This window comes from Mauremys mutica, chromosome 9 (assembly GCF_020497125.1).
Source record: "Mauremys mutica isolate MM-2020 ecotype Southern chromosome 9, ASM2049712v1, whole genome shotgun sequence".
Taxonomy (NCBI): domain Eukaryota; kingdom Metazoa; phylum Chordata; order Testudines; family Geoemydidae; genus Mauremys; species Mauremys mutica.
This window is the reverse complement of record NC_059080.1, coordinates 14938745-14965321: the sequence shown is the minus strand read 5'-3', so window position 1 is coordinate 14965321 and position 26577 is coordinate 14938745. Positions and strand designations below refer to the sequence as shown.

The 26577-nt window shown below is 39.1% G+C and overlaps 1 protein-coding gene across 8 annotated transcripts in view; it reads left to right on the top strand.

The window, feature by feature from the left end:
- The window catches only part of TENM1 (teneurin transmembrane protein 1), a 517028-nt gene that overhangs the window by 329907 nt on the left and 160544 nt on the right, over positions 1-26577 (top strand). For all 8 annotated transcript variants that reach the window (XM_045030001.1, XM_045030000.1, XM_045029999.1 and 5 more), the window contains 4 exons: positions 972-1182; positions 7075-7176; positions 8110-8304; positions 14100-14300. In XM_045030001.1, the coding sequence (XP_044885936.1) occupies positions 972-1182; positions 7075-7176; positions 8110-8304; positions 14100-14300 (709 nt within the window). The remainder of the gene's footprint in view (positions 1-971; positions 1183-7074; positions 7177-8109; positions 8305-14099; positions 14301-26577) is intronic.

The following is a 26577-nucleotide window of genomic DNA, read 5'->3' as shown; positions in this document are numbered from 1 at the left end:
GAAACCTAGCTATGCCGGAAGAACCTGATTCATCACTGTTCATACTGAAATATTGTGTAGTCTTAATATATTTGGAATATTAAGTTAACATTTCTGAAGTATAATTAAATAATATCTCATCTGTGATGTAGCAGGATCACAGTTTATGGGACATATTTCAAATACATGTATTTTATGCCTAAATATATTTAATGCTAGCATTTCCTTAAATTAAATGTTGTTAGTAGATAATTAATGGATTTGATCTCAGAGGTGCTGAACACCCACAGCTCTGATTGTCTTTAACTGGAGTTGTGATGGAAAATCGGGCCCCTGAATACCTACAAATATTTAAACTATTTTATATTTCCATTAAACGGGAATTTTTAGAAAGTTTTCATCTTTTCAGATGTACTGAAGGCCTGACCAGCGCCCACTGAAGTCAACTGGATCTGGTCCTAAAACTGTCAATGGCTACTCCAATAAATGTTACCAATTTTTCTATAACAAGAAATAGATTTCATGTGTATTAACAAAACTGACCACAAAGAAAGAGAAATATAGAGACATCTAAATATTTAGTATTTTTAAAGGCCAATCATTTTCACACCTGGGTGCCAAAAGTTAGGCTTCAAAATCCATATTTTGGCTCTTAAATCATACAGGTGCCTAACTTAAGCAATAAAGTTTGAAAATGTCAGATCTACCCCCATTACACAGGTGTAATTCTGGAGTTAATTTATTGGCTTCAATTGAGAGAGTCTGGATTTACACTGGTATAACAGATCAGGATTTATCTGTAATAACACCTATTTAGAATGAAGAATGGAAGCTTAACAGAGTTGTGCAACCGCTACCCACATTAGTGAACACTTAATCAAGCAGTCCCTTTGAGGGTAACCCTTTCTGACTGAGACATTCACAGTAGATTTGTCTGGTTTAAAACACTATAAAATTCTCTAGTTGGATAATTTTTGCCATTATTATTTCAGTTTGATTTTGTAAAACTGATGGATGGAAAACAGTTAATTAAACAGGAACCAAGGAACTCAGAGGAGTCTCAGCATGCTCCTAGGAATTTGATCTTAACATCCCTGCAAGAGACAGGTTTCATTGAATATATGGATCAAGGAGCTTGGCACATGGCATTTTACAATGATGGAAAGAAAATGGAGCAAGTATTTTTATTAACTACAGCAATTGGTAAGAACAATTACTCTGCCATTCCTATTCTGGTTGTTATGTTAAAAAGCTGCGTTTGAAAAGGAATTATTGAGCCTGATTTCCAATCTGATTTAAACAGATTTTACTTTGTTTTGATTACATTGACTTCAGTGTGTTTACTTCTCATTTACACCAGGGAAAGGGGAGAATCATGCCTCACATTAAAAATGGATATTATGAATTAATTAAGCCTTAACTTTTGGTATTCCTTAAAATCATTATATACTAATGTTGAATGTCTACATATTTTCTGGGGCTTTTAATCTGTTGCAAGAAATTACAGAGGAAATGGCTGTGCTCCCTGTGTATGTGGCACACACTCACTTAAAAAAAAAGGCGTTGTATGATGTTCTTCTTGTCTAGTAGGCAAGAGTTAATTAGGAAACTGTGCCCAGCAATGTGCTGACATTATTGATAAGGATGGGGTGCGTACATAACAAAGAACCAGAGGAAGCCATTTGGCTTGATTCCATTGAAAACATAAGAAGGCAGGGAGGTGGGCTGCAGGAAGTGTTTGCTAAACAGAAAAAAGCAATAGAAAAAAGAATGCTAATTTTGTGGGGTTATTATAAATAATGGAGAGTAAAGAGAAAGCATAGTATTTTAATAGTTTAAAAAACTGAACCGCTTTCTGTTAGAGACACTATGTACTGTTGTTATTCAGCTAATTAAAAAGGTTCAAAAAGTACAAGATTTGCTCAGTAAGAAAAATATAAAACAGTTTTTGCACCCTTTTTGTCAACCATACAGTGCCACTCTTTGGTACACAAATATCTACCTGCAGTAAGCAACTATCTGAAGATACTCTCTGTTGTCCTTTTGGTGAATCTACCTGCAGTTAATCTTTTTTAGTTCATTAAAGAGGGGGCCATTGTTTTACTAACTTTAGCTATTGTTGGTGAGCAGTTCCCACAAATAGGGTCTGGTACTCAAAGTTTAATTTAAGGCACAGTACTTTAGTATTTCCAGCAGTCTTGGTTTGCTATAAGACTTTAACCAATTTGCCCTTTAGTTAACCTGTTCAACCATATGTTTAGCAAGGTGTCTTTACCAGTAATGGACATGCCATCTGCTCTTTAACAATTAGGTTCTATTTTTACTTGATGCTAAAGACCTTCATGTGTGGGCCAGGGGAGAGTGCCATTCAAACACAAAGATTATCAAGGACTTCACTCAAAGTAATCACAAAGGCAATAAGGAATTGTAATGGTGAATTTAGTCTGAAAGAAGACAAAATTTGCTGTGTTTAGAGTGGAAAGTGAACCTCTTACAAGCAAAAGAGACATTATTATTTAATCCCTTGTGTGTGTTAGCCTGTAATTTAGCATTGGAAGCATTTCCTTTGCATTTTTCCATCTCAAGGAAGGCTTAAGATAAAGTTTGCCTCCACACTGAAATATCATAGGCTTTACCCATGGCACTTAGGGATTTCCACCAAAGTCTAATGAGAACATCTAAGAACATAAGAATGTCCATATTGAGTCATACCATTGGCCCATTTAGACTAGTGTCCTGTCTTCCAACAATGGCCGGTACCAGCTGTTTCGGAGGAAATGAGCACAACAGGGCAATTTATCAAGTGATCCATCTGCTTTCATCCAGTCCCAGCTTCTGACAGTCAGAGGTTTAGGGACACATATAGCACGGCGTTCTGTCACTGACCATCTTGGCTAATAGCTATTGATGGGCCTATCCTTCATGAACTTATCTAATTCTTTTTTAAACCATCTTCACAACATCCTCTGACAGTGAGTTCCACAGGTTGACTGCGTTGTGTGAAGAAGTAGTTCATGTTTGTTTTAAACCTGCTGCCTATTAATTTCATTGGGTGACCCCTGGTTCTTGTGCTATGTGAAAGAGTAAATAACACTTCTTTATTCACTTTCTTCAACGATTCATGATTTTATGGACCTCTATCGTATCCACCCCCCTTAGTTGTCTCTTTACTAAGCTGAAGAGTTCCAGTCATTTTAATCTCTCCTTATATGGAACTTATTCCATACCCCTAATCATTTTGGTTGCTCTTCTCTGTACTACTTCCAATTGTAATATATCCTTTTTGAGATGGAGCAACCACAACTGCACACAGTATTCAAGGTGTGGGTATACCATAGCTTTATATAGTAGCACTGTGATACTTTGTCTTATTATCTATCCCTTTCCTAATGGTTTCTAACATTCGGTAAGCTTTTTTGACTGCTGCTGCACATTGAGCTGATGTTTTCAGAGAACTGTTCACAATGATTCCACAATCTCTTTCTTGAGTAGTAACAGCTAATTTAGACCCTATCATTTTGTATGTATAATTGAGATTGTTTTCCAATGTGCATTACCTTGCATTTATCAACATTGAATTACATCTGCCATTTTCTTGCCCAGTAACTTAGTTTTGTGAAATCCCTTTGTAACGCTTCACAGTCAGCTTTGAACGTAACTATCCTGAGTAATTTTGTTTCATCTGCAAACTTTGCCACCTCACTGTTTACTCCTTTTCCCAGATCATTTATGAATATGTTGAACAGCACTGGTCCCAGTACAGATCCTTGGGGGACCCCACTATTTACCCCTCTCCACTGTGAAATTTGTTCATTTATTCTTGCATTTTGTTTCATATCTTGTAGACAGGTACTGATCCATGACAGGACCTTTCCTCTTATCCCATAACTGGCTATTATGCTTAAGAATCTTTGGTAAGGGACCTTGTCAAAGCCTTTCCAAAAGTCCAAGAACACCACATCAGCTAGATCACCCTTGTCCACATGTTTGTTGACCCCCCTATAGAATTCTAATAGATTGGTGAGGCATGATTTCCCTTTACAAAAGTTGTTTTGACTCTTTGACAACATATGTTCTTCTGTGTGTCTGATCTCTTGAGATTTAGCATCTCTGCATATTACACCAAACAGGAGTAATTGCACAGAGGTGTCTGAAACAGTACACCATTATTTGCTAACAAACTTCCTCAAAGTAGTATAGCCTTTTCACTGGGAAAACAGGAAGAAGAAATATGGCTTACTTTTTGCTACTATTGAGGAGTTAGATGCTGTGGACTCAGGCTATTGAAGAAATATCACATCAATTGGCAAACTCTTCCCTGAAGAATTTGGTAAAAGAGCAAACTGAGCTAACAAGTATCAGGGGTAGCCATGTTAGTCTGTATCCACAAAAACAACAAGGAGTCCAGTGACACCTTAAAGACTAACAGATTTATTTGAGCATAAGCTGTTGTGGGGAAAAAACCCACCTCTTCAGATGCATGGAGTGAGAATTACAGATGCAGGCATTATATAATGACACATGAAGAGAAGGGAGTTACCTCACAAGTAGAGAACCAGTGTTATAAACTAACAAGAACTTGTAAGCAGCAACAGTTTCCAGATTGTATCTCGGACCCCTCACATGAGCAATGTGATTCTGGAAAGAAGTTGCTCAAAGAGGATGCAAATGAAGATTACCCAGTTGTATTTTTCCAAGTAAGTGTGTGGAGGAAAATCTGCTGCTGGACTATTTGAACTGAAAATAATTTTCACCATTTCACATTTTTTGCCATCTATGTACCTTTTTGCTCCTTCACTTCGCCATGCACAGTTGATTGTCCCTCAACTGCTATAATGTCCAGTGAAATTGATAGTACCTTTCATCTTTTAGAAATGTTTATTAATCATAAACCATCTTCCCTCAAACTTTCCTCAAGTTTGGATCTGGATTCAAAGCTAGTCCCTGTCCCTACAAAGGAACGAATCAAAAAACCCAAATCCACACACACCCCCAAACCTGGGGAAAGTTTGGCTCCTGATCCCAGCTGTGCATGTTAGACCCATCTCTGGTATCTGTTACAGTCTCCTCAGGATAGCAGTAGGGTCTTCCTAGGCAGTACTAATAGAATAGTTTTCAAGAATCAATAAAATCTGGCTTATTTTTATTCATGTACAAAACTAACTTTACTGACACTATGGAGACTACACTGGCATAGCAAAGCTGCCAAAACCCTGTAGAGTAGATGCAGGCTATGCAGCCTATACCAACAGAAGGGTTTTTTCCCATCGGTGTAGGAACACCACCTCTCTGAATCATGGTATCTCTGTTGATGAAAGCATTATCAGTGTAGCTATCTCAGCCTCACTTGTAAGTGTAGGCCAGGACTAAAACTTTTGCCAGAGTTATACTCCTGCAGGGCTTTTCCTTTTAGTGAACCAACAAAGCCTCCTGTGAGTTTAAATATGGCACTTCTAACAGCGGTCTTATAGGCTGCATAAAGGCCTAGACCCTACCTGTTATGCTGCAGAGCAGTGGAGTCCAGGGGAATTAGCTTTCTAAAATATTTTATATAACTTAACATTTAAATTCTTTTTTTTTAAAGTTGATGTAGGGACTGTCACCATTATCTGACTCTGGAAGACTAAGAAGACAATCAGGTAGATAGGGAGTATAGAAAGAAGTGTTACTAACAAACAGTGATTCTGTCTGTGAAGAAAGTTTTAACCTAAAAAATACTGGGTTTTTCACCTTTGAACAGACAGCTGTATGTAGGATATGGACAGCTGTATGTGTGCTAGTGCATATCCACCTACATGGTGTAAGTTCATTGGGTGAATCAGCCCAAATCAACACAGTAATCAGCAAGAGCCAACATAAATCAAACCAAGTTACCATAAGCAAAAAATAAATAAATAAAGATACTTATGTCAATTAGGTATGCACTTATATCACTTATTTTGACTAGTTAAGGCTGAATTTCAAAAGGGTTTGAAATATTCCAAACATATGAGCCTCTTCCCTGAGGTAAGGCTCTCCTTCCTGTCCCAGCGATGGTGAGCAGATACTCTACTTCTCACAGAAAATCTTTTTCATGCAAAAGGATGTCCCAGGTCCTACTCTCCATCTTCAGAAGTCCTTCTTGTGGTGAAGTCAAGGCTTCTTTCTTCTCCTACTATTAATGTCTAGCACTACCTAACCCAATAGTCTTTCTGCTAGGCTCTGCTCCTGGCACTCTCTGCAACAACTGTATGTTTTGTATGCTTGCATCCAAAGATTGATCTGGTTCCACCCTGCTTGTTTTGTGAGAGCTAACATAACTGAAGCCTTACATTTGTGTGGCTGCATGGTCTTGATAGATAGCTATTGTATTGATCTAAACTACTGTACACATTGAAAGACTATGGGAAATATGAATGTAGATAAAGAACGATTAACCATTGTATGGATGTGGGTTTAAGGACCTGTAATCTATAATGGTTTCTTCTCCAGAGCTGGAAGTTGGAATGATCTCCAAATTTAGCATAAGATTTAAAGAGATTTACTTCTGGAGACCTGAACCTCAGCACTGATTTACTGAAGTGAATTTAATCACATCACATCTTGCCAATCAGATTACTAAACTACATTAAACTACACTTTATTCATCCCTTTTTATAAAAGTGGGAACCTTTCTCTCCAAAAAAAAAAGTTAACTATAGTCTTAAATGAACTGCCCAATGCCTTTCTTCTGTAAACAGACTTAAATTAATGGAACAAAAAAAAAAGAATGCATTTAAAGTAAACTGAGAATTTCTCAAAAAATTAGTTAAGTTCTTCTAAGGCGTTTAATGGTGGTGAATTTAACACAAACACTTACTTTAAAAGCTTTCCACTGTAGCATATTACAAATTAAATATTACTTGTTACATCTAAGCTGTCAAGATAAATCTAATATTTGTAAGTTGCTTGAACAAAAAACTTTGCTTGATGCTGCCTATGAATGAAAATGAACAGTTTGTCTCAGCACGTTGTTTGGATCTTGAGAAATGTATTGCAAATGGTTGTGCTGTAAGTGACATTCATTTCAGGAGCCAGTTCATTCCTTTTATTACTTACAATTTTCTTTATAAATAGAAATCATGGATGACTGTTCCACTAATTGCAATGGGAATGGAGAGTGTATCTCAGGTCACTGCCACTGTTTCCCGGGATTCCTTGGACCTGACTGTGCAAGAGGTAATCTCCTATTAACTGAGTTAAAATACAAGATGATGAGCCTGATTTTTAATATGAATCTAGTGCTTGTGAAGAATGTCAGACTGATGGTCCAGAGACTAAAGACTTGCTAACGTGCCTTTACCCCTCAGCTGGAGGGCCCCCTCAGGTGATGCTTAGGGTAGCTCCTGCCCATTCAGTCTTTGGCCAAGGAGGGTGCTAATTAAGGCCAGATGTAGTCAGTTTTGTCATGTGGCCATCTGTCCTCTGCAAATTGGAATAAAACTATCAAAGACCCATTCACATAGTCCACAAAACAACTATCAGATACTTATAACTTTTAGTTACTACTAACGTGGATTTTAACCAGCAACCTACAGGTGAAAGTTTCTGTATCCTCTTAGCAATCCACAGTTTCTCCTACCTCTCCCTCTGGCCATTCTGTAATTTTAAAATCCAAAAAGAAGTGTATTTAGTATTTAGTTTATGATTTTTTTAAAAAATTACTAACAAACATGTCTTGTTAGAAAAAGCAATAGAAGTAAAACGGCCTGTTCTAGGCCCTAAGACGGGGACTGCCAGAAATTAAAAAGAGGGAAGTATTTTTTCCCAAAATCAAAAATATCACTTCCCTGATATTTTAAGGGAGCTAAAGAAGGAAATAATCCCGATTCACTGTAAAGATCAAGAGTGAACTCGAGATGCACTGGTATTTCACATAAATGGCTGTAATAATTAGTGGAGCAGAATGGAGAAGCTGGCACTGTAGTGGAACATGTTTGTTGATAAAAATAATTCATATATCAAAGCTTTCAGTCTGGCCCCTTTTGCAAGAACTAAAATCACATTGCCAGTAAATGCAATACTATAATTAAAGAATGATAAACGCAATAAATGTTAATACCTTTAAGAATTTAAATATATCTCGGAAATCTAATTATTTGCCTTCTTCAGACTCATGCCCAATACTGTGCAGTGGAAATGGAGAATATGAGAAAGGTCACTGTGTATGTCGCAATGGATGGAAAGGCCCAGAGTGTGATGTTCCGGAAGAACAATGTATTGATCCAACCTGCTTTGGCCATGGTACTTGCATCATGGGAGTATGTATTTGTGTCCCAGGATACAAAGGAGAAATTTGTGAGGAAGGTTTGTGCCATTTCTCTTATTTCTACCTTTTTAGTGTGTTTTGTTTAAATTGATGCGACCTTTGGAATTTAAGTCCTTAGGAAACCATGTCGATTTTAATTACCCTTGAGAAACATTAGGATGCTTCCTGGTAGGTAACTTAACTGGGTCACTGGAAGCATGTTAGGCTTCCAAATCTTAAGGAAAGTCAATGGGAATTAGACACCTAGTTCTCATTTGTCAAGGGATATAGAAAACTTTATGTTGGAGGCTCAAGTTACAAAAAATAAATATAACAACAGCAGTTGAATACCTCTGCCAACTCAGTTTGTTCTCTACAACCCAGGAGTACAGTTCTCTGAGTGAGGGTTACCTGCCTGTACTTCTCCCAATATTTCTGCAGCCAAGCGAGCAGTTTCCCTCTCCAAGGTAGTGCACTCATCTCATCTCACCCCTTGTGTCAGGGTACGATGCTGCAAAGGGTTTTCTCTGGTTCCTCCTACCGGCCCTCTGCCTCTCAATGAGTCTTCCGTGGCTCAGTCCTCTGGCCATGTCACATAAAGTTCAGTCTCCCTTTGGGGTAACAAAAGGTCCAACTGAAAGTCCAAGCTAAATGTCCAAGCAATAATTCTTCCGCCCATCTCAAATTCCACTGAAGAGTTCTTACTGGCCCTCCTTCACAAAAGCCTAACTTGCTCCTGCAGAGTTACTCCTCTGTTGCTTGCTGAAGTATCCTTGGCTGTCTGGTTCTCCATCAGGGTCTCCTTCCCCGGACCCTAATCTGCTCCTGCATTTGGGCTTAGGGGTTGGTAAGAAGCTCACTTTGTGCTACTTCCCACAGCCTGTGCTCAACACAGCCTCTCTTTGGTTCTCAGGCCTCTGGCTTCTCCATTCTTTGCTGAACTTATAAGTCTTCAATCATCTCAGGTTCCGCTGAAGTACTTTTACTGAGCCTGTCTCAGGGCCTCCCCCACAGTAGCCCAACCTGCTCCTTCAGAATCTCCCTTTGTTGTTTCTTGTCTTAGCAGGTATTCCCTCACTGCTTCGTTTCCCCAGGTTCTCTGGCAGCTTCCTCTAGGGATCCCCCTGGTCCTTGTAGGCCCTAGTTCAGGGCTTCCCCCACAGGAGCCTGTGCTGCTCTCTGTAGGCCCTCCTACCTGACTTCCTGCCTGTTTTCCTACCCACAGGAGAGTTCTGCCTTCTCTGCAGTCTCTCTCCCAAACTGAGTTCTCCATTCTATTTGTATAGTCTTTTCCTAACCCTCTCACAGCTGATGTCGCTAATTATCATTAAGTCATCATATCACCGTCTGCTGGGGGCTAACTGCTAGGTCACAAGAAAGGCTGAGCCTGGCTTGCCTTAATGCGCCAGCCAGCCTGTCACACCGTCCTTCCACAGAGGCTTTTGATTTTCCTGCTTTTTCTTTGCAGGAGGTGCTCTGATCCCCTCTCTAAGGAAACCAGGGATAGGTTCAGCCAGCTGCCACTCCTCTGGGGCTGATTCCCAGAGCATCCTGATTGGCTCTTTCCCTCCTCCCACTGCCAACCCCACATGACTTTCAAGTGCTCTTTTAGCAAAGGGAGTGGGAGGCCAAACATCATGGTGGAGCCATGCTTTGATTCTTTGGCTGTCCTTTAGCAGCCTGTGACCCCAGTCCTATTATGGATAGGAAATAAATGGCCTCCAACTGACGTCTAATTTATAGTCTTTTCCTTGTCAGTCTGTGGCTAAGAGAAGAACCCAGAGGGTTACAAAGCAAAGTATAAAATCAGATGTTTTTCAGTGTAATCAATAGATCCAGGTGTAGGCTGTTTCTTCATTTTGTCACCTAGACTGTTCTACAAAGAACACACTGACTGTATAAAACCAAGCGGCCAGCTAAATGCTCCCATTTGCCAGAGGCTAATGTGTGTGTTTTTAATTCAGCAATCTATGCCATTCTTTTTAAGTTAGTAGTGACTGAGTGAAAAACAAAAACAGAGGTGCTAAAATGAAATCACTTAAAACATTGCTGAAATAAAAAGAAAGAAGCTATGCTTCTAGTAACAGGTGGATCAACTTCTGCTGGTTGTAGCATTCACCTGTTTCTACCATCATATAGAACAGGAACCAAAAGTCAGTTTCCTGATACTGTTAGCATTTCTGAAAGACCTCATCAACCACAATATAAACCTTTCCCTGTGCATAACTTTGAAAAACAAGACCATTTTTGCTGTTCATCCTTGTTGATGATTTTCAGTGGCTCCATTATTATTAAGCTAGTGACAGCATACTTTGTTTCCACTAGTGTACAGCTTTTAAATGCAAACTACTTTTGACTAAGTACACAAATGAAACTTTCACACAGTCCAGATTCTTTAATTGGAAAAAGGCATGAGACAGATATGACAGGAAAACATAATCATGAAGCAGTTGATATTCTTAAAAAGGCCGCAAAGACTGTTAATACATGTATTCAGTACTCTGGAGGAAAGATTAAAATAGGAAAGCCAAATGAAAATATTAAGTGTTGTCTTATACAAAGATGTGCACTGCCATCATACTGAACAAACTAAAACTGCACTTTTAAGTGGGTAGAGGTGGACTGCAACTTTTTTTAGCTGCTTTTTTTCAACTACTTTATTTGATCCTGATGTTTCAAAGTGGCTGAAAAAGAGTCAAAACAAATTCACAAGTTCAGTTATTCAGAATCAGATACTGGAAATCTTACAATCTCTTACAATCTTAAGATTTCTAGAAAGTTGTATGCAATTATGGTAGATGAAACAACAGACATCAATCCAGAGCAAGTGGTTTTATGGCTGCAGTGTGACATGAATGTACATGAGGAGTTCATTGGATTGCACAATGTAGCCTATACATTGGTGGAGGTAATTGTGTCAATAATAAAGATATATTATTGTGTCTAAATCTGAGGATCAGCAACTGTTACAGAAAATGCTATGCTGGTGCTACTAACATGGCAGACTTAATATCAATTTTAACAACCAGAGTGAAACCGGTGAAAAACTATACAAGAGCTAAATATTATTATTTATTATGTACTCACTGTTGTAGCATGATTTGCATGAAATGCTCTCTTTCAGAACATTAAATATGAAGCATTAAGTGTATCACTAGGCATCTGTATCTTTTCTCCAACAAATTGCACTGTGCAGAAGCCCTGGCTTCACTTTCTGAAAACTACCTTGGACTGTGTGCAGATTGGGATGTTGTGAAGAATGCAACAAAAGATCCTGAAACAAAACTTCAAATTGGTTTCATAACAGCTCACACAGAAAAGTTTAACTTCCTCGCTGATATTGAATTAGGTCAGAAAGTCCGAAACATGGTAGACAGTCCGTGCAAAACTCCGCAAGTGTTAAATGTTTCAGCAATAGAAGGCCAATCTGTTACAAAGATGACACTCAGTTCATCTGATTGGATGGTCTTAAGTAAAAGCTATAACTTTATCTGGGAGCACATCCATCAAAAAAGTTTAAAGTTTGAGATAGTTGGAATGCCTAAACTTCCAAGGAAGAGAGAAATTGCCAAGGAAATGCAAATAGGGACTGGAGAACCCAGCTGTATAAATTCAACAAAGGAATTTTAAAAAAATTTCTTTGAAGTAGGTATAATCTTAAAATGTCCACTATTAAATCACGATTTGTACAGAAAGGCTACAAAAGTATTTAAAATCTTGAAATTCTCATAACTGCTCCAAATCTAATAGAAACACAGGTTCCAAATATGCTTTGGTTGTATGGTTCTGATTTCAGCCATGATCAAAAGATTATTCATCTTCAACCGTTGGAAGCCAATTGTCAGTTTATAGAAGAGTCATTCAAGTCAGTTCAGAAATATCTGTGTTTGTCAGTCAAATCAAACATCCACTGTTTTCCAAAGTGGTGTAATTGCCAGTCCCACCAAGAGCGTTATAATCAACCAATGTTTATTTTAAAGCAAACTAAAGGATATAATTTCTTCCCAGTTTACAGAATTTAGGTGCACATCTCCCAGTTGTGAAATAGATACATGTTTGAAAGATATCCTGATTACTTGTATATATTAATGAGATTTGTTGTCATGTGGCCTGTTAGAGAAGTAATCCATTTTTAAGTAATCTAAGGGACTGATCCTGTGAGGTGCCGAAAGCCATCAATGTGTACTGAAGTCAACAAGAGCATTTAACACTTCATAGGAGGTGGTCAGCACCTCATGGGAGCAGGCCCAGAGTCTTAATCCTGCTCCAGCATCTTGAGTGCAGAGGGCTGGCAGAGAGAAAATACTGTGATTCTTCTGCGCAGGAGGTCAGGAATCCACAAACTTGTACCTGGAATCTGCATCCCCTATATTGTGTAGCTCCTGACATGTGTAGGAATCCACAAACTTGTACCTGGAATCTGCATCCCCTATATTGTGTAGCTCCTGACATGTGTAGGAATCCACAAACTTGTACATGGAATCTGCATCCCCCATATTGTGTAGCTCCTGATGGGTGATAAATAATTCACCACTACAAGGATCCTCCAGTCCTCTCACTGTCTTTGCAGAGAGGAGGAACAAAGGATTTGGAGATTACAGAATAGCTGCCTTGGAGTGTTTTGGCCCTACTCCATAACCTGGGCTGTTCCTCAGAATTGCTGTTTCCTACATCCCTGCAGAGTTTCTCATCAGCCAGCTGAGTCTGGGAGTCTGAGAGTCTGGGTGGAGGTTAAACTACGGGGCCTGTTTAAAAGTTTCCATGATAAAGAAGTGCTGGGTTTGTACAAAAGTCTATAAAGGCGCCACAGGAGTAATTAACACCTAAATTAAAATTATTCACTAGAGCTTGCTCAGTTCTTAAGGAACAATTTAGTCCAAATTTAGAACAAATTTAGCCCTTTTGTCTGTTTGCAAATTGTTCATCTGTGATTATGATTTGTATGAATCTGGTTATTATCTGCAATTGCCCAGTGTATATATTTTGTGAACATGTGAGCTCTTCATAGTGAGTATTTAGTCAAGGATTCATTATTCAAGATTGGTGGATGGCCAGGTGACATTGTTTCAGGAACAGATTTTTTGTGGCAAAGCCAAAATTTACTTTCCACAGATATTTGTAAGAATAAAACTTTTCTTTTCCAAAAGGAAACAAAATATGGTACAAACATACCAAATGATAAACACTAAGCAGTATTCCAAAAATGTTAAGTAGTATCTCTCCCCACTCTGTGCCTAGGTCTACTACTGAAATACCAGTATGGCTGATAATCTGCATTTTAACAAATTGTCCATATAAAAATGGACTTGACAGGTGAAGCCATAATGATCTCTGGAGGTGTCTATCATTGCATGAAGATTGCATTGGCTTCTCATTTTAAAGAGTGAAAAAAAATTCTATGCATATTTCTGGCTGTGACTTAAAGGAAATGTGGACAAAGGCTATCAGTTGGTTATATGCACACACTGATGTGCCCGAGTATCATAAAAGATTCACTGTTGTTCATCATCTTGTGTAACATACATAGAGTAGTTTAAACTATAAATGTAATTAATTGAGTTAAATAAAGGTGATTTCTTAATTTCCTGCAAATTCAAGTCTAATGAGCCTGCGTAAAGACTACTAAAGTGAGTAGTTTAAACTACTAATGTGAATAAAGGTTCCAAGATTTGGCCCTTTATAGCACTTTAGTATAGTTTTGTTTCCTCTGTATCTGTTACTATTGCTCTGCTTGAACAAAATGTTTGCAGAAGAGCCATTTTATTGCCTATTTAAAACAACCATTTATGTTGTATATTAGAAAAGCAACGTAAAAGTGTCAGTGGGGTTCACTATTTTATTTATTTCTCTCCAGAGGATTGTTTAGATCCTATGTGCTCTGGCCATGGTGTCTGTGTTCAAGGGGAATGTCACTGCTCTGCAGGCTCGGGAGGAGTAAACTGTGAGACATCTCTTCCTGTATGTCAAGAGCAATGCTCAGGCCATGGGACTTTCCGTGTGGATACTGGTGTCTGTAGCTGTGAGCCTAAGTGGACAGGTTCAGACTGCTCAACAGGTATAGTTTAACTTTTTTCTTTTTAAATAAAGACTCTGAATTTCTTGTGTTTTCTATTCAGTTTCTGTTAGGAAATATAACTACACCAATGTTAATAAAAAACAATTAAAACAATCCAATATGGGACTTTGTGAGATGTGAGTATGGAAATTATTTTGGCAGCTCCTGGTTTTCATGTTCACGTGTTGCAAAGATAAATTAGGTTTTTTTCCTGTGACAAGCACTGTGATTTCATGACTGTATAACAGCTAGGGCACTAGTCCTGTGAGGGTCTGAATGCCTTTGCTTTCTATTGGAGTTAAGAGTGCTCAGCACCTTTCAGGATCAGGTCTTCAATGCATGGTAGTAATCCACAGCAGCAAAGGAGACCACGAAAGTATCAACAGTCCTGGGATGAATGGAAGAACATTGCCTACACCCAGTAAATCATGGGCAACAGAAGCCTCTGGCAAAAATTAATTCTAAAAGAAAAATAAATTCCCATCTGCTGTGCTGGGATAAAAACTAACTTCTTACTTAAAGGACCATCAAGGTTTAATCCCATTCAATTTCTTTAAGTGTAGAGATGATCTCACTATGTACTTTTAAAAGAACTGACTGTGCTCGGGACAAGAAGCTATTTAGCATTTTATTCCTGTAATAGATCATGTCGTTTCCAGGGTGCATGTCTTTGTCATTTTTTTATTTTTTGCTCACAGCTTATGAGGCTCAGTCGATGATTATAGCATTAACTGTCCTCTCTCTCTCTCTCTCTCTCTCTGGCCACAACACAAACTAGATCTGAATGATAGATTTTTCTGAATACTTTGCAGTACATCTAATGGTCCAAGCTTGCAAGGTTCTTAGCATTTCCAGGGAGTTGCCATAGACCTTTCAATCCCACTGGAGCCAAGCATGCAGAATTGGACCCTATTTCTTCCTTCCAAATGCACAGATAACATTAATGACAGTTAAGTACAGGTACATATCGGAAAAGACCTAGTGTTTTCTCTGTAAATGTATCACTAGCTAGAAGTCTCCGTTCAGCAAAACAATTAAGCATACGCTTAAGTCACATTCAATTCATTAGTTAAGCTCATGCTTAAGTGTTCTGATGAATTGGGACTATAGTGCCCAAACTGTGAGAACATTTATAAGCAGCAATATACTGAACTGCCAATAATTCTGAACGGTGAGTGAATGGTTGTTCTAAAGACTCTTCAGCATTCAGTCCATGCCATGGGATTAATAATACATTTCATCTCATTATGAGCCCGTCGGATATGATACTTCCGTTGATAAGAGTTCCGTCTATTGGCTTTCAATAATATGGAAACCCTAATGCCCACATTTTCATTATAAGTGTCTCATTATATGCTGAAAATGTTCCCTAAAGTAATATACTAGTATGTCCATTAATAAAAACAGATAATAAGAGGAGCTGGTTCTGTGACTGCATGTGATTATTGTTGCCAGGAAACTGGTTCCTTGTCAGTAGAGAGAGTGGGCCAGATCCTGAGTCCAGCTGAACTGCACACAGGGCGGGGTGCAAAGGTCATGTAACGCTCACTATTGTATTCCCTGATGCTGGAACCACTGTATGCAGGACAAGTTGCTTGTGTAAGTTTGAACAGCCTGGTATGCTGAGTTTTCCTCTATAAAAGTATCACACAAAAGAGTCGGCCAAAAAAAAAAACCACCCCAAAACAAAACAGAATAGTTTGCTTCACAATTTAAAAATAATTAGTGCAAAAACTTTTAGCTTCTACAACTTAGAGCTGGCCATTATTTCACATTGGGAAAGTAGAGATTTGGCAAGTATTTTGAGGGGGAAATTCACTGTTGTGTATGTACTGAATTTGTTTCCCACAAAATGTGCAAATGAATTCTGGTTCGGTATGTGGGCTAACTGAAGCACCTTTGCACAGAATCTCCAAAAGAATTAATGTCTATTGTGTCGATGGGACTTATGGCTTGGGCAATTGGGCATTTAGCAAGGGAATATGGTAGACCCTATTGAATAGTTATAGGGAAAGTACCGTAGGTTTGTATGTTGGGGATCCTGATTTTCTTGTCTGTTTCTTCCAAAGTTATTTCAATGCATTTTGCAAGCTAATCTATTTTTCTTTCTTACTTGCTTCCATTAATCAATAAGGAAAATACCTCTTTCCGTTTCTACCTTCTCCTGACTTGCCAAGAAAGAATACTTGTATGATCACCTACGTAAATCTGTCTTTATAGCTGAGCATTACTGATCTCTCCTCTTAGATGCATCTCTCTTTATACCCATTAAACCAGAACCTGGATTGATGTGACAGCACAATGAACAGTAGATTGAAGGGTAGACATTGGCTCACTGGTGGAGACTTTCTTCCTGGGATCAATAATTATTGTGCATACTAGGATCAAAGCTTGATTTTAGTGAGAAAGGAAAACATCAGAAGTGGAAATTAACAGGATCAGAGTAAAAGAGCCTTTACATGAGGCTAGTGGTTAGAAAAAATCATGAATTTCTTTAGAATGGGTGGGTTGGAAAGGGTACACCACAGACCACTCATCTACATTCAGGAAGCAGTGAAAGCCTTGTAAGCCCTTACTAGCAATAAATCAGGCAGCTTCGGACACTCATTTTTCTTAGCATCTCTTTGTATTTCAAGTCAGAGAAGCAAGATAATCTCTATCAGTAGTGTGGAAATCATAATTGTAATTTGACTACAATATGGGACCTGCAGTGGGCTGTTTCAGCAATTCCTGTATTCCAGAGCAAATATCAAACATTTGCAAAATGCTGTAAGCAGTTACTTTTCGGTTGTCATACTTTTCTTCTAAATAGAAAATTAAAACCCCTTGTTGTACCATAACTGACAGCAGTAGCAAATCTAAATTGCTTCCCTAATATTGGCTCTCCCTGTCCCATCAGAACTGGGGCTCAGCCACCTCTGCACCAGCCCCCTACCAATCTCCTCTGGATCTTGCACAGGTCCATGAGTTTGGGGTCTATGCCAAGGGAGGGAGCACTAGGGGGGACATAGTTGGCCCCTCAAGCTCTAAAGAGCTTCTTCAGAAGAGATGATACAGAACCATCCCTCTGGGCACCATGAAGGCAGCCTTCAGCAAGGATGAAGGGGATCGGAGGCACAAATGTGAATCCCCTGACACCTGTGCACATCCTTCAGGATCTGCCAAATTTGGAGGCAAGATCTGAGATCTAATGGAATAATTCGTAGAGTAATATATTTTAAGGCCAGACGGGACTGTTGTGATCATGTAGTCTGACCTCCTGCATAACTCAGGCCAAAGAACCTAACGTAGGCTAGGGACACACTACCAGGTACTTACGCCAACCTAAGCACCCGAGTGTCAGCGGAAGAATTTCTCCCAACAACATAACTACTGCTGCTTGCGGGGACTGGAGTAAGTAAGTGGCTGGGAGAGCTCTCTCCCATCAGAGTGTCTGCATTAGCAGTGCTACAGCTACGCCGCTGTAAGCTCTGTTGTGTAGCCATAGCCTCAGTAATTTCTGCATCAGGCCTGTAATTTCTGTTTGAGCTTTTAGAAAGTTATCCAGTTTTATCATACTTAAAAAGTTTCTGTTGGTTTGAGAGAGAATGGAGAGTACCACTTGAGCCAGTAGTCTCTCTCAAAATGGAAGAAACTTGTTAAGTGCTGCCAGTGGAATCTTATAAAAAACAAAACAATCGAACCAAATATACTCCCACACGTAAGCAAACTCCCCGCCTCGCTGCAGAACTTTTTCCATCATTGCTGATTATGAAAATAACTGCAAAAAGTTGTTCTTTCTCTAATCAACCTGATTCTCCTGATTGATTTATATAGTAATGCCACAAACCAGTGTTTATAGGAACAGAATCCCTTCCAGTTATTCTTGTTTGGCCAGACCTTTTGAAAGCATAACTTCTGTAAAAGTGCTATGGTTATATACAGCTATTACTTCAGCCAAAAAGCTACTCTGAGAGGACTCAAATTGTAAGCTTCACATTCAAAAGTCAAGAAAAGACATAATTAAGATTGCACATACAACCTTAACCTCTGTCACCTTAGGGATGTTCTTTACAACATATCAGAGGGGTAGCCGTGTTAGTCTGGATCTGTAAAAAGCAACAAAGAGTCCTGTGGCACCTTATAGACTAACAGATGTATTGGAGCATAAGCTTTTGTGGGGCATGTGTCTGACGAAGTGGGTATTCACCCACGAAACTTTATGCTGCAATACATCTGTTAGTCTATAAGGTGCCACAGGACTCTTTGTTGCTCTTTACAACAAAGTCTTTGTTATTTCTCACTTAATTTTGTTCTACGTTTGTTTGGTCCAGTCATGTAGATAGTTACTCTGAGGTGTATGATTGCTCCCTGGTGGCAGTTACAATGAAGCCAGTGTACTTTTGTCCTCAGCAGGACTATGTTCAGGAGTAAGGAGACTCCTGGGAGTAAATGTTTGCTGAAACGAGCCCATGGATATAACCAACACTGAACTCTATCATGACTGGAGAGTGAGAAGAAGAGGCTGGTAATAAAGAGAGAAATGTATACAGTAATGGTGGGAGAGCAAATGCATAGAAGTACATAAGAGTTGAATGAGTATTTGGTCAAATATATGTTTTTAAAGTTTCCTAGGGTGAGGCTTTGTTTCTACTAGATGATTCCATCCTGATACCTCTTAGGGCCAGTGGCTAAATGTCTCTAATTCGACTACTAATTTTCAAAAAGCTTTTTCTGAACTTCTTCCTTTGCTTCTTTTTCCCACATTCCCTATGAGGGGCTCCATTTTCCATAATGTTAAAGGGTTGAGAGTAACACTGGGTCAAAATGAGCAACTGTAGAAATGGTAGAGAAACTTCCATTTGTTTTGGTTCAGTGCACTGGGATGATATTTTTAATGGTACATGCTATGTACAATGATTCTGGATTACAATGCAGGTGCCTACAACTAATTTGAGATCAAACAGTGCAGTGGTCTGTATGTGTTTCCAACCTCATTTTACCATCTGGGGGCGCTGAGGTAGTCCATGTGAAAATGGGGTGTTTTTACATTTTACTCATATAAAATGTTATGTTGAACCTTTGCCTGGATTAACACTTTTTGTTGTCCAAAGTGGGCGAAAGGTTTTTTTTAACCTATAAACATGTTATGTAAAATTATTTTTGAATAGACTGAATGGACTTCACCTGCAGCCCCTTCAACTCTGGCTCAGATCAATCTATTCTTCTATGTGGCATTGGCCAAACAAGAAGGTTTCACTGACAGAATGTTATTGCAGAGCTTCTTTGGTGTCTGGAACACTCCCTTTTCTTTCCCCTCTCCAACAAAGACACTAATCACAGATGCATCAGGGATAGTATGGGTAGCTCATTTGGACAACCTGCAAATTCAAGGAACTTGGTTCTCCAGATGATCTGAGGTTACATATGAACATCCAGGAGCTCAGAGCCATCAGACTGGTCTGTATGATGTTCCTGCCTCCAAAACTCGGTGCTGCAAATCTTCACCAACAACACAATGGCTGTGTGCTACTTAACAAACAAGGGGGCACCAGCTTCTGACCCCTCTGCCTAGATGCCATCAAATTATGGGCTGGGCTTGAAGAACAGGGTAACCCTGGTGGCTTTCATCTCCTGGGAGTCAGCAACAGCATAGCAAACTTCCTGAGCAGGCAATTCATGGCCTATCACAAATAGTCCTTACACAGACCCATCATATGCCTGATAGTCTGTCATTGGGTATCACCCATAATAGACTTGAATGCCACCAAGGAAATGCTAAGCGTGTCAGAACTTTTGCTCCTGAGTGGGCCTGAGTCCCACTGAATAGTTCCTGGATGCTGTCCTCCTTTAGTGGAGCCAAGTCTTGCTTTACTCTTTTCCACTGATTCCTCTGATTTACAGAGTAATATCCATGATCAAACGAGACTAAGCCATGATCATTCTTATAGCATCCAACTGGCTATAACCATTTTGGTTGATAGGCCTGTTACAGATGTCCATTCAGACTCTGATGCAGCTCCCAGACTGCCCAGACCTGATCATACAGCACCACAGCCAAGTACTTCATCCAGACCCAGAGGCACTTAATCTGACAGTGTGACTGTTGTCTATTTAAGTACCACAGACAGAGACTGCTCACTGTGGGTCCAGGAAATCCTGATACATACCAGGGCAATATCTACCAGAAGGATGTATTCATCTAAATGGAATAGGTTCTTGACATGGCAGCCCAACATCGTCTGTTCCCAACCCAGGTCTCAGTAGTGAAGATCCTTGACTACTTAATTGCACTTAATACAGGCCAGCCTGTCATTCAGCTCTGTTAAAGTCCAGTTTATGGTGATCTCAGCTTGTCATCTGCCTTTACAGTTGTGCTTGGTCTTTTCTCAGCTCACATCATCGAATTTCTCAAAGTATTATTACCAACTTACCCACCTGTCAGATAATCTACTCCTGCATGGGACTTTAATTTAGTCCTCCAGAGGTTTATGGAGCATCTATTCAAACCTCTCTCAGAATGCTGCCTGCATTTGCTCACTGTATAGATAGTCTTACTAGTGACTATCACTTAAGCCAGGAAAGTGAGTGATCATCAGTATTAATGTCTGGACCCCTGTGCAACATTTCATAGGGACAAGGTGATGCTATAACCTCATTCAAAGTTTGTTGCTAAAGTGTCTCAGATTTTCATCTAAACCAGTCGGTCAATCTACCTGTCTACTTTCTGGAGCCACACTTAGCCCTAGGGTAAAACACACTGCACACACTAGATGTAGCCAGGATTTTTCTTTATTATATTGGAATGGCTAAACTATTCAGACTATTGCCTTATCTATTTCTAGCAATAGCCTGGGGTTTTAAAGATCAAGCCATCTCTTCACAAAGAATATTCAAATGGATAACAAAAATGTATCTCACTATGTTATCAGCTGGCTGGCATACCCTTCCCACTGAACATCATGGCTCACACCACTGCAGCACAAGCAACTTCCACAATCTGCTTCAGGAATGTGTCAGTATCAGAAATCAGTAAGGTGTCAACATGGAGTAACCAAGTGACCTTTGTCAAACACTATGAATTGGAGTTAGCTGCTAGGTCAGATGCCAAGTGTGAGAGAGCAGCACTTCATTCACTGTTTGATGCAGTTGAAACTCCTCACTCCCATCATCCCAAGACGATACTCCTTGCTAGTCGCCTACAGTGGCTGACAGATACTCAAAGAAGAAAGAATGATTACTTACCCCCTAGTACTGTGGTTTCTCAAGAACCACATGTTGTTAGTTAGTGTGGATTCCACAGCCTGCTCTCCATCCCCACTTTTCAAGTCTTCAGCAACCAGGGGCTTTAAAGAATTGCAAGGGAAATGGGATTGGGTCATGGTCACTCCGCCTTTTATGCCCTCACACAGGAACATGAGGAAGCACAGGCACATGTGTGGACATAGCAGACACTGCTATTTAAAAACAATCGGTGTCACACACATGAGATGTATGAGAACCTACTGTGTATCTGCACTGATCACAACATCTCAAAGAGCCACCGTTAGCATAGGGTAAGTAACTGTTCCTTATAGCATCCTAATGACCTTATCCAATGGTCATAAAAAAAGCTAGTATTTTTTCTCATTAGTCTTGTAAGATAATTTTTTGAAAAGCAAATAATTCTTTGATGTAAAACAATGAAAATTAGAGCCCTGTAACATTACTCAGAATATAAAATTGAGTGTTTTATGTTCATAATCCTCTCCACACTGAGTTTTTATTCCTTTGTTCTTTCATTTTTGTCCCTGGGTTTTCTCTTTGTTTATTGGTCCTTTGGCAACCTCAAGAGTGGAGACCTCTGAAGAAGTCAGAGATACAGGCTTTACCTTCCTTGTAGTCATAATTTACTTAGCCATCTGACAGGTCATATGCACCAGAGACATCCATTTCCCATTTAATCTTCTCCTTATCCTAAGGGATGTGAACATAAAGCAGGAAAGTGATATTCTCTTTATGGTCAAACTCATTATAAACTAGTTTTTGTGAAAAACTCCTTTCCTGAAAAGATCCATTCTTGGCCCTTTCAATGGCTCAGCAGCTGTACACCATATTGAATCCTTATCCAATTGTGGATATGTGTTTAAAATCCATTGTGTTCAGCTCCCCACCATATGGCTCACCTGACCTGTGTGGCATAGAGGTGTTGAACTGCACACATGACAAAATAATAATAATAATTATAAATATTATTATTACTGCTAATGATGATAACTAGCTCTTATATAGCACACCTACAGAGTAGGACACTGATTCTAGTCCTCTTAATGGATTATTTTTAATTCCACCAACAAACTCCATAATAACTGACTTTTTTCTCTTTAATTGTTTTAACTGTAGTTTTAGGTCTGCATGTACAGAGTCTGATCCAAAGTTCTTTGAAGTCAATGGGAATCTTTCTGCTGAGTGCTTTGGGACCAGATGCTTATACCCAGATAGAGGCAGTTCTTCACATCACTCAGCATTCTCTCTGAATGAAGTAGCAGCATCAACAGTCTGTGAAGAGATACTCATCTAGTTCTGTGTCTGGGGGAATGTAGATGTAACATGGGACCTTGAGACTAAGGAGCCTGTAACATGGGACCTTGAGACAAAGGGATAGAAAATGAGGACATGGGGAGAAAATGGAAGATAGAATACATTTTGTGCATTCACAAATGCCCAGTCCCGTATTTATTCCTCTAGATCACACTCATGAGTGAAAACAGGCCAGATATTCCAGTACACCTGGTGTAATTCCACTGACCCCATTGGCATTACTCCAGATTTACACCAATGGATATGGCCCAGTATGATTGGTAAGATGATAATGACTGTTCTTTTTCATGAGTGCATATGTCTCAAAGTGATTATAAGTAGATGTTATATATTTAGCATATCTATTTTGGTTCAGCTCTGCACCAGCAAAATTAGTGACTATTTCACAAAGGGTAAAAATAGATTGACACCATTTTTTCTCTAGCTTTTGAAACACAGAGCATCTTTAAAACTGAAGGTCTTTGAAAAAATACAAAATGTTGTAATTGTTGTAAATTGTAATGTGCAAAGTAGAGTAATTTAAAAATAATTAGAAATACACATTTTTTAAATAAGTGCTTCAAAGGAAAATGAGTGAAGGCATAATACAGCTTATTAATATAGCTCAAGACATCTCAAATTGATTTCAAAATTAAACAGTAAAAATTGCAACTTGAAAAAAAATACTTAGGTAAAACCATTACAGAGCAATCAAAAAACGCTTCAAATTTAGGAAATTGCAAATTATGGGTGTCAGTCATTCTGATTTGCCAAGGACAAGGGTATTCACTCAAAACAACACTCAGTAGTGAAAATACCCTTGAAACATCTTTCAGTACATGAGGTAAACTGTCACATATTTTCTATAGCCTTTTTCTTTTGCTCTTTTTCATTCAGCATTTTTATAGTATTTCCTATTTTTAGCAAATCTATGGATCTTTTTAATTATGTTACCATCATTGCTCATTGCTTTCTTCTGTAGGGAAGATTGGCATTCTTAATTTTGTCTAACTGTCCTCTTTACTTTATGGGGAGCTGGTCTATTACTGCACTGAAAATTAAAAGGATGATTGAAGTTTCCCCTGTTGTACATTGTTTGACATTGTAGAAAAGCTCTTCTTACCATGATATATTTAATTGAAAAGTGCAAACTATGTGACCAGCTTGATCTGTGTTTCCTGTAGAATTGTAGAGTTTGCAAAAAGCCATCTTGTGAATGAGATTCCTTTTAAAATAATTAGTAGCAGTAAAAGAATGGAATGCTTAGTTCAATCACTGGAGAATATAAAATGTGAGAAATTAGGGCAGCAAGAAACACTGTAATAAATAATAATAATTAATAATTCCCTGGATGCTGAAACCAGACCAGGAGGTACCAAAAAGACTGATGCAGTCATTTATTGATTTTAAGTGGTAAGGAGAGGTCAGCTGTGTGAAAGAGGCAATGAAGCATGCCAAACCTTGCTTGATCCCTTGTAGAACTTGAAGGAATGCCAAAAATATTGCCTCTTCTCCTCCCTTTCCCCCCTGAATAATAATAATAGGAGATATACTTATCTCCTAGAACTGGAAGGGACCTTGAAAGGTCATCAAGTCGAGTCCCCTGCCTTTACTAGCAGGACCAAGAACTGATTTTTGCCCCAGATCCCTAACTGGCCCGCTCAAGGATTGAACTCATAATCCTGGGTTTCGCAGGCCAATGCTCAAACAACTGAGCTATCCTTTCAACCATAATTGAAAATATCTACCTTTCCAAAACAACTAATAATTTTGATGTGCTTGGTAGTGGCACTTTGTCTGCTTCTATAGCCCTTACCCCTACATGGTGCTAGATCTAATATAAAAGAAATTAAGGACAATATTGAAGCATCTGACTGGATTTTGTTTGGAGATGACAAAGTATTTTCACTTTCTCTCACATATAGTAAACAGAGAGGCCAAGCAATGAATGTATATGGAGTCTGAGCTCTGCAGTAATAACTGGTAGAAGTGATCTCTCCAGGGCAGGTGAGGTATTTGGCAGGGAACTGTGGAGAAGCTTGCATTGCCACTGACCATGCCATGATATGTAAGTAGATGGAGAGAGGTCTTGGGTCTCCAGTGGTGTCACTCTGGTGCCTTTTCCCAACATTAAAATACTTCAGAAAATGTAAAGAAAAACAATCTCCAAAGACCCTAGATGGCTGAGGGAACTGTCACCTCTCAGTTCGCAGGATCAGTTCCAACTCAACTCTGAAGGATGAAAGTCCTTACTCTCAGACCGCTGCCGAGTATACGTGAGGTGAGATGTTGGATTCAATTTATTGTGTAATAGTCTGGTAACTGTTTTACAGTTACTGGTAATTACCACCCTTATTGGCAGGCCAAGCTGACAGGACCAAGAATGAATGGCCACTGAGGCTCAATTAACTTCTTGTCACCTGGAGAATGGTCTTTCCAGATCATGGAGGAGGTCTGTTGGCAGGACAATGTAGGGAAGCAGCATTGACACTTCATATTCTGTACCTGTTCTAGTTGTGATCCTGTCCATGGCAGGCCTGATACGGGCACTGTAATGCACAGCATAGGCTAGGTATGATAAGGGCACTGTATACTTACAGTTCAGTGTGAATTAATAAGTGGCCCTCTGACCCCTGGCGTTTGGACAGGCCTGGGGGTTGGTTCACCCTCATACTGCACAACACCAAGAGGTGATGAGCATCTTCCTGAAAACTGCAACTGGGAGCTATGAGCACTTGCATCCTAATACCAGGAGTAGGGCTTGTTTCCTGAGCAGCTCAAGAAGCATTCGTGGAAGCAGCTGTGAATCATGCTATGGCAGCATTACCAAGAAAATAGACTCAGGCCTATAGTTGTTATAACCTTCAACACTCAGAATGTCCAGCTGTCAGTTTTTAAAATGTCCTGACTTGGTTTTCATCATGACCTCAACAGAGTGCAAAGTAATATCTCAGCACAAAATGACTTATCGTAACCCTCCCCCTACGAGCCAGCCCCTCCAAATTCACACAGGACCTAAGCATTTAAGCAAAAACCTCTGAATTTGGAGGGGCTTGTTCACTTAGTTTAGATCTCTGGCAGGAGTTTGCTGTGTCAGTAGTGTCCAGACAAATGCAGCATTCTTTTCAATCGGGCCTTCCTAGTCATTGTCATTTTAAGCCTCATCTGACCTCAACAACAACCACACACTTTGATTATATTTCTCCTGACTGAAAATGTCCTTCATAAAATCTAGTGACTCAAAATGACGTCCCTTGCATTCAAAGCGTTTTTTCTCCTAGAATCCAATAAAGGGAATTTTTGTTTTATGAACAAAAAGCATTAAAATTTGGCTAGGCTAAGGAAGTACAGGCACATTTTATTGAAACATTTCCTTTACAATTCAGTGCAAGTTGATTGTTTATAAGAGGCAAGTTTATAGTTCAATCAGCATGCTTAAATTTTGTATTTCCTTCGGAAATTAGTTTCTAAACCATGCTGTGCACTTGAAGGCATAAAGTCCCTTTTATGCTACGTGTTAATTTTCCTTAATACATTGTGGTATCAAAGTTATAATATTCTCCTTTAGGATCTGCTGACTAAAATTGTGTTGCACAAATCCTCTAGAATAGTACTTTTTAAAATATTTTATTGTAGTGGCACAATAAATTTAAAAAGCTATCATAAAAATATAGGCTAAAATAGGCTACACGGGGAAATATTCCACAAAGGTTAATTTGTCTCTGAAAATAGAAAACTG